The sequence below is a fragment of the Melanaphis sacchari genome, unplaced genomic scaffold (genome assembly GCF_002803265.2).
Source record: "Melanaphis sacchari strain LSU unplaced genomic scaffold, SCAv2.0 Contig2105_pilon_pilon, whole genome shotgun sequence".
In the NCBI taxonomy this organism is placed as follows: Eukaryota; Metazoa; Arthropoda; class Insecta; order Hemiptera; family Aphididae; genus Melanaphis; species Melanaphis sacchari.
The window spans coordinates 1-9,091 of record NW_020271046.1 but is presented as its reverse complement, the minus strand read 5'-3'; the positions used below and the strand labels follow the sequence as shown (position 1 = coordinate 9,091).

General features: G+C 40.5%; 1 protein-coding gene across 1 annotated transcript; it reads right to left on the bottom strand.

Annotated features, from left to right (window-relative positions):
- Positions 1-6,785: 6,785 nt before the first annotated feature.
- On the bottom strand, positions 6,786-8,057 carry LOC112593858 (zinc finger BED domain-containing protein 5-like). Its single transcript, XM_025338436.1, has 2 exons — positions 7,568-8,057; positions 6,786-6,988 (listed from the first exon to the last, which is right to left on the bottom strand). Exons 1-2 carry the CDS (start codon positions 8,055-8,057, stop codon positions 6,786-6,788), a joined length of 693 nt encoding a protein of 230 aa, XP_025194221.1.
- Between the last annotated feature and the right edge of the window lie 1,034 nt (positions 8,058-9,091).

Below are 9,091 nucleotides of genomic sequence, written 5' to 3'. Positions count from 1 at the left end.
CCGAGGACCTGCCGGAGTTCTCTCTGGAGGAGGTTAGCGCCGCGGTCGGCCGATTCGGGAGCCGCGTCAGGGCACCGGGCCCGCATGGTATTCCCAGCCGGGTTTTGGAGCGTCGTGCACGCGGTGAGTCTTGGGCGTCTGGTCGGGTGTTTAATCTCTGCCTGAGGGAGGGCGTCTTCCCCGGCAGGTGGAAACGCGCTTCTCGCCAAACCGGAAAAGCCGGAGGGGATGCCGTCTTCGTACCGTCCGTTGTGTCTCCTCGACGACGTCGGCAAGATCTTCGAGTTCTTGTTAAAGACCCGGATGAACGTGAAGTTCCAAATTTGGACAGAGTCCTTCACTCCGCGAGAAAGGTATATGAGCCAAGACTCGTCCCCTTTCAGGCAGAGGCACCAGATACTTTTCGAGAAAAGTATCGGGCATCGTCATATGAGGACAGTTTAAGGCCGTCCACCAGTCTCAGAAGAGGAGTTTTTACGCCCCTCGCCTTAAACATGGGTTTTCAAATGACTTCCAATTTGGTTTCAAGATGTATCAAATCTCTCTACTGACCACTGGTAGGGCCGCGGAACTATCCAACCCGCTACTTAATATGGTTTAAGCAACCGCCAGGTGGTATACTCCCACCGGCAGAGTGGCGGTGTTCCCAGGAGAATGCTCACCGTTAACCCTCGCCTGATCAGCATGCGATCATTTACCACTTTCGTCATTTGCATGACTGCCACTACGAATCTGATCCCAGACGTCCACACCAGGTTTCCCCGATGCTTGGTTCCAGACGTCATTCCCGTAGTACTTATTCCTAATTTAAATTAGGCGTCTAAAGTGCGACGTTTCGGCTAGACGTCCATCATGGCCTGAAGCTAGGTTGTTTCGCCTCCCTACTATTTACTTTTACAGATACACGAGGGCTAGCGGTTGGCCCATAACGCCGCGCTCGCGGGTCACACGGTGGTCGGGACCCCTCATTTTATTTTTAAATAGAGTGAGTACTCTATTCCCCACGCTCCGCCTAGCGTCTACAGGTCCGAAGACCGTGCATCATTACCACGCGCCCCAGGCGCACCTAGTGTGAACACGAAGGTCACTGGAGAGAAGAGCAAACAGAACTTGCCCCGAGGAGTAGTTTCCGCTGTCTCTTCTACCATCACGCCGAACAACACTGCACCCCGCATCTCAGATGCCTACTCAATCGACTCGGACGAGCCACGGCCGCCAGAAGTGGCAGACATCACCCCGAAGGGTTTATTCACACCATTTCCCATGCCGCACCTTTGCTACCGCCACGCGTCCCAGACGCCCTCAGCTCTTGCGAGCGGGAGTCTACACCTCATCTAATGAGAGACCCACTACATGACCGCGAACGACCGACACCTCCGTGATGAATCCACGAAACCCTTTCCAGGGTTCCGGGGAGTTCACCAGGAAGCGCGGCGAACATGGCCACTGTAGGTCTCTCGACTCCACTAGGTCTATTAGTGCCCATCTAACGGCCGCTAGTGCATCACACTCGAAGACGACGTGTTCCATCGTATCCGAGCCTCCGCACGGCTGACATTCGTCGGTCTCTGACTTAGAGAAGCGTAGGAGATAGGACCTAAATCTACCATGTCCCGTTAGGAACTGGGAGGACTCATGGTCCACCTCCACCCAGCTACACTTCAACCTTTCTTTCACGCATGGGAAATAGCTATATGTGAGTCTACCCTTCTCACTAGCCTCCTACCGTGCTTGCCACTCGGCAAGACCTTCCTCCTCTACCCTAGCCATATGCTCCCTCCCGAGCCCTAACCTCCTACTCCTAGCCAAGCGACCCCATTGTCTAGCAGCCAGGTCCAAAGGAAGAACTCCAGCCAGCACAGGCAGGGCATCCGTACTCGTGGTACGATATGCCCCCGTTACCGCCAAGAGCGCACCCCTCTGAGCTCCTAACAACAGACGTTTCATCATCCGATCGCCGACGGTTTCACCCCACACTGCAGCCCCGTAGAGCAGTCTCGGCACAAATACACCTAAGTATAATCTGCGCGTCGTCCGCCCACTAAGGCCCCAGGTTAAGGCTACTATACGCCGGATCCTCTGAAACATTGGTGCCGCTTTCCCCGCTACTCTTTTCACGTGGCTTCTAAAACTCCACCTATCGTCCAAGGTAACGCCAAGATAATCCATCTCTGTTACCTCCGCTATCCTCTTCCCGTCCATCCTAACTGTGTATGGTGGAGTCAGTCTTCCCTTCAGACACATGACTTTCGTCTTTGTGGCCGAGAAGGTCAACTTCATACCAACCGCCCAGGATCCTGCTCTTTTCAGTTTGGACTCTGCCTTTTGGATCACCTCTGATCTCGTCTTCCTAGCTATCATCAGCAACACATCATCCGCGTAACCGATGGATAGTTCTCCTTCCGATTCGTCAAGACTCAATAAAGAGTCCATCAAAATGTTCCAGAGTTCCGGTCCGAACTGAGACCCTTGAGGACAACCCTTGGACAGCCTAACCTGGCTTCTCCCCGTCGGCACAGTGATACTGGCGTATCTATCCCCTAGGTAGACTCAGCCCGCGATCAAACTGTGCGGCATCGACGTTCAGCTCTCGACTGAGATGACTGATCTCGGGATGGTGGTGGACAAGTCGATGCTGTTCAAGGGCCAGGTCAAGAAAGAAGCAGCCAGAGCAGCGGAGATCGGAAACCTGATCATTCCGAACGTGGGCGGGCCCCGAGAGGACCGGCGGCGTCTTCTGTCCTCGGTAGTGCACTCCATGCCCTAGCTGGGCGCAGACGCTGGGACTCGTGGGAACGTCCGGACCCTGAACAGAGCTCAACGAAGAGTTCTTCTCCAATGCGTCTGCACGTAACGCACCGTCTCCGAAGCGGCCACAAACGTGATCGCATCAATACCGCCTGCAGACTTCCTTGCGAAGGTGAGAGAGGCGGCGTTCGACCGGTGACGGGCCCCCCTCGGTCCCCACGGCAGGCAACGATCCGAGAACTGACACCATGAAGGCATGGTAGAAGAGATGGTCAACGGAGGAGTCAGGAAGCTGGACCAGGCGGCTGATCCCGGACGTCCGTCCCTGGTGCGCCAGAAGACATGGGCTGATAACGAACTTCCATCTGATATAGTTCTTGTCGGGACATGGATGTTTTGGCCAGTATCTGTACCTGATCCGCAAGTTGGAGAACCCCAGGTGTGTGGACTGTCTCGCGTCAGTTGACGATGCGGAGCATGCGTTTTTCCTGTGCGACAGGTGGTTAGGTTGAAGCTGAAAGCTACAATCAACGACCCATTCACTCCAGAGACCATTGTAGGGAAGATGCTGGAGTCACGGAGCAGTTCGTGAAGGAGGTGCTGACGAATAGGGAAGCCAAGGAGAGGGAACGGCAGTGTCAAGAATAAACCTTGTAGTTAAGTCTAATTTGTTGTGGGCCGAAGGCCGTTTCTTAGATGGTGTAGGGCCATCTACTGCTTGTAAATAGACTGTCAATAATATTGTCAAGTCTATGTATATACATTAACATTGTAAGATTTGTTGTTTAATAAACGATGTGGAAAAGCTGACGAATTGCCTCAGGGTGTTTCCGGCCCCCTACGATACCGTTTAAAAAAAAAAAAGGTAGGCAGGTTGGAAATCCGTTCCCACAAAATCCAGGCTGCACGATAACTGACCACGAATTCGGATTTTTGCATTTTTTTTTCTTGATTTTTAAATATTTTATTAAACTATTGTATTTTTTGTTATCACGGAAAGTGCATATTTATTTCGATATCTAACTATCTATAAAATATCAAATAAAATATTAAATATATAGTTGTATATAAATGTATAGTTTTTTGATCTTCAACTCGCTAACGTTTGACATGTATTTTCCATAATACTTTTAAAATCTTCCCTTTACACCCACATCGCCTACCTTGGAGGTATAAACGCGTTTAACTGGATTTTCAACAGTAATCGCTTGAAAATCGAGCGCTCGATTCGACTTAAACTTTTTTGCGTACTGAACAACACAACGCCTTCGATGTCAGGAGGTATGACAATCTGCCTCAGGCGGATTGCCCGGCCAGGAATCGATGTTCACTGGGTGATGACTGATACCTAGACACTCAATTGCTATTTTCGTAACAAGCTACGGGACAAGGTGTATTATACCTGTGAATTTAATGAAATGACCGAACACTAGACGCTCGAATTGGACTTTTATTATTTACGCGTTTAAAACGACACCGCCAAAGTGTAGAGCCACCAAATCAGAGGTACCAACATTTCAAACGTCGTTATCCCTGTTTTTGCCTACTAGACTTTTCTGACTGCTGTATTCTAAAGTTCTGTCTCCGACCTAGGAAATTGACTTCAAACGATTTTCAGCTACCTAGGGTATTCACATATACAGCGAGTTTCACCGACCTAGAGTATTCACTTACTGTGAGTTTCACCGTTGCTAATCTTATAATAGAAAACGAAGAATAGTTCGCTCTTCCATCGATAGGTGTGGTGTCTCGACCAATCGGTAAATTAAAATTTTTTCCTTCCTTATGTCTCCCCGTCGTTATTTCGACTATCGGTTGTTATTATTGTTATTTTACCGTTTTTTCCGCTTTTCTACCGATTTTCCGACTTTTAGAGACCTTTTAGGCGTTCGCACGTTTCTTATTGCGTAGAACGCGTCTTATACGAGCCGCGCGTGTGCCGTATGTCCCCGAATTCCGTTCGTAACCGTCGCCGTCGCGTTCGGAAAACGCGTATTTGCGGTGTGTTGGCAACACTGATTAGGCCTATCCAGACTGTCGACAACTGGCTTCTACTAGCTTTAAAGTTTAGTTTTAGTTTGAGCACAGTCCACTGAGGGTCTGCGCTCGACACATTTTCGATTGTATTGTGTTGCTAATGGATTAATAAACTTTTGTTGAATTTAACGTTTAGTTTTGTGTGATTAATAACTAACATTTTCAGAAGTAGGATAGTGAACATCCAATACGTCTAACAAAGATCTCCGTGATCGATTCCGATTGTGCATTGTAAGTAAATCCATTACGTGATTTTCGCTGTGCCGTTTACACGGGCGTCACCGTTTCCGCCAAAATCGACCTTCTCATTTACCACCAAGTCCGTTTACCGCCAGTACAATAATATATATTTTCTTTATCCACCAACACAAATTTCAGTTTCTATATTTTGGCAACCCCTGATTGAAAGAATTAAAATATAACATAATTTACCTATATAATATAGTTTATCACAGATAATATTATGTTCACACCACGAAGCCAAATTTTAAAACGACAAAAAAAAAAACAACCAGTATTTAATTGATCAGTATAAAAGGGGAGAAATATGCCGATATACTTTTGTAAAATCAATAGCGTATAACTATAAGAAATAAATAAATGTTTGACTAAGTTTTTGTAAAATCATATATTTAATTAAAAATTGAATACCTAATTATTTTTTTTTTCATATAATATTTTATATTTATTATTTATTATAATTTTATAATTTTTATTTATATATTTTAAAAATCATTACCAATTATTAATAACTCCATTTGTTAACATGGTAAGGGGTTACCAAAATATAGAAACTGAAATTCGTGGTGGTGGAAAAAGGAAATATATATATTATTGTACTGGCGGTAATCGGAAAGGTCAATTTTGGCGGAAAAGTAGATCACCCCGTTTACACGTGGCTGTTTTCTGACATCCATTGGGGTTTTCCCCATTTTGACAAGTTCAACCATTTGACCAGTGACGCTTTGTTTCGGACAACTGTCGTGTACCGATTACACGGTAGTGTATATATAACCGTGGTTCATCGTGAAAAAAGATACACATTACGCACGCGTTTTAAATTGTTTGTTTCCTTTACTCGTATGTACTGCGTTATCGAGGAAAGGAATGACAAACAACGAACAACAAAACGGTCGCATTCCGACTGCTCTGAGTGCTCCGTCATATAACGCGCTGTTTAATGAAGTTTCCGAGTTCCGTGCTTAACTACAACAGTTACAAAATGTAACTAACCGTTCGTTCTCCGTTGACACCGTTAACACTCAACCAGTCTCCGATTTTAGAATAATGCCGGATCTGAATCAATCAGTCAAAAAGTTTACCGGGCGCGAGAATGTTACTTCAAGCAACTGACTGGTTAGATATCGTCGAAGGCCTCGCTAATCTGAACAATTGGCTTTGGAATTTTCATCTTGAGTTCATAAGAGCGAATATGACAGGTGCCGCACGATCTTGGATGGTAGGTGAGAAATTTACATATTGGATCGATTTTAACCAAAAGTTCCGCCGATTATTTGTACGACAAACGTCAGTTTCCGACCGTTGGGACCTGATGATGACACGCGTCCAAAACAGAGATGAACCGATTTTGGAGTTCTATCTAAACAAGGTGAGATTATGCAAAGATTTATCGCTACCTTTCACCGAAATAAGAGATCATGTACTGCAGTCACTTTACTCCCGAGATCTAGCCTTGTACGCTCTAGGCCAGTGGTTTTCAACCTTTTTCGGATCGCGACCCCCCAATTTTTATTTTATTATTATGCGACCCCTTCAAAATAAATTTTGTTTTATTCATTAAAATTTGATTTAATTACTGATTAAAATATTTACATGGTATACATTTTTAATTAATTACTCTTAAAATTGAATTAATAATAATTTATAACTCAACATTATTTTAAAACGTATTGTTAAGCATAAAGAATAAATTAAAATATAAAAAAAAAAATACATAAATAAAATTTAAAAAATGTAAAATTTAAATTGTGATTCACATTTTAATGAGATACTTGAGCTTGAACTTGAGCTATTATTGACTTCATATTAGGTTTAATATTAGATACTGCTACTTTTAAATCTGATTCTACATTCAATTTTGTACGATATTTAATTTTTATTATTGTAAGAGCTGAAAACACAGTTTCACACAAGTAAGTCGATGCAAACGGTAGAAGTGTTGATAAAGCTATTTTTGACAATTCTGGGTATAATTATTTTATATAAATCCAAAATTTATCACTTGTCGTTTCATCAAATTTTAAACGCAAATTTTCATCGGAAGATAACTCGATTAGTACCTCTTTTATAGCTAAACTTAATTCAGAATCAATTTTATTAATATTGATAGAAAATGGATTTCGTATCCATCCCAACTTTTTTTCTGGAAACTTTTCAAACCGTAATTAAAATTTTTTCCAAATTTTTGAGATGAACTAATATTATGTCTTTATTTTTTTTAATGTCAAATATTTCATTATGACTCATAAATTCTGAAAAACATGAGAATATTTCAAAGTTTTCATTATTAACATAATTTATCCATAAACGTATTAATTTTTTTTGAAAGCATCGATTTTATCAGAGAGAATTAATATATTTGTATTTTTACCTTGAAGACTTAAATTTAGACTATTTAATTTATCAAAAATATCGGAAAGGTAACTTAAAATTTCTAACCAACTTTAATTTATGAAGTGTTCTGCGAGTGTACTTTTATGTTCAAGGAGAAAAATTCGTATTTCATCTTTAAGCTCAAAAATTCTTAATAATAATATTTTACCATGGGATAACCACCTAACTTCAGTATAAAGTAGTAGTTTTGTATGATCAGATCCCATTTCATTACCAATTATCGTAAATAATCTAGAATTTAGTGCTTTTGACTTTATAAAATTAATTATACTAAATTCATTTTGTAGTACTTCATTGATAAAGGGTTCATGTTTTTTAGCTGCTAAAGCTTCCCTATGAATCATACAATGAGTAAATAGTATATTTGGTGAAATTTTGTTAACTTTAACTCTAAAATCTTTCTTTGATCCAGTAAGTGCTTCTACGCCATCTGTACAAATAGCTTTACACATTGACCACGAAATTTTATTATTTTCAAAAAATGTATTAAAAAGCATAAATATGTCATTGCCAGTGGTTCTGCCGTTTAAAGATTGACAACATAAAAAGTCTTCTAAAATTTCTTCTTTGTAAATATACCTGACATACACAAGAAGTGGAGAAAAGTTAAAAATATCTGTAGACTCGTCCAGTTCCATTGCAAAATAATTATTTTACAATCTATTTAAAAGTTGTTTTAATATATCATCAGATATATTCGAAATTCGACGTGATACAATGTTATCAGATAATGGAATTGATTTTAAATTATTTGCATATGCCTCACCGTGCATAGCCGTTACAATTTTTATAGCAGCTGGCAAGACAAGAGATTCGCCAATCGAATGCGGTTGTTTTTGCTATTAAGTATGAAACCTCGAATGATGCAACTAAAGCTTTTTGCGAAACTGTAGAAAATGTATGAAAACTTTTTTTTTGAACATTTAATGAATTTAAAAAATTGTTCATCTTTATTACTGAATTGCGGATGTTTTGTTTCTAAATGTCGTTTAAGTTTAGAGGGTTTCATACTTTCGGAAGCCAATATTTCTAAACATATTATACACTTAGGACTATGCTTACCTTTTTTCTTCAATAAAAGGAAATCCAAATTGTATATATTGATCTTGATATTTTTGATATTTACGTTATATTTTATGGTTCTCAAAATTGTAAGTTTTTTTTTCTTCCAATTCCTCATTAATAGATTGGTCCGTTGTAGTTTCCGACAACTTACGTTTTTTATTTACAATTGCACTTTCACAAGAAGTCAAAGGTCGTTTAATTAAAAATTTGTCCATATTAAAATAGTGTAATAAAAATAAGTAATAAATAATAACTAATAGTTATGTACTCAAAAATAATGACTTTATATCGTGTGAAATAAATGTACAACTCAAATGACAGCTAGGTAGAAACTGATTATTATAAATATTTACGACTGAAATCGTTCAAATATACGTCGATACTAGTTACGAACAATTTAATAATCTATATACGCTATCGTCCGATAAGATTACGCATCTCGGCATGTTATTATATTTATATAAATATAGAATCAAATAAATAATTAACTTATTTCTGACGGTATACTATAATGATAATAATAACATTGTTTTTATTTTAAATATTCTATTTTTATATCAACATGAATTAAATTTGTATATTAGACCTAAGCGTGATTTTTAGGCTG

What these genes read in the sequence shown, in the direction of transcription:
- LOC112593858 (XM_025338436.1), bottom strand. Translation starts at nt 8,057, where the DNA reads ATGGAACTGGACGAGTCTACAGATATTTTTAACTTTTCTCCACTTCTT. An exon ending in AGTTAGGTGGTTATCCCATG is followed by an intron (nt 6,989 to 7,567) that starts GTAAAATATTAT and finishes AATTATACCCAG; the next exon opens with AATTGTCAAAAATAGCTTTA.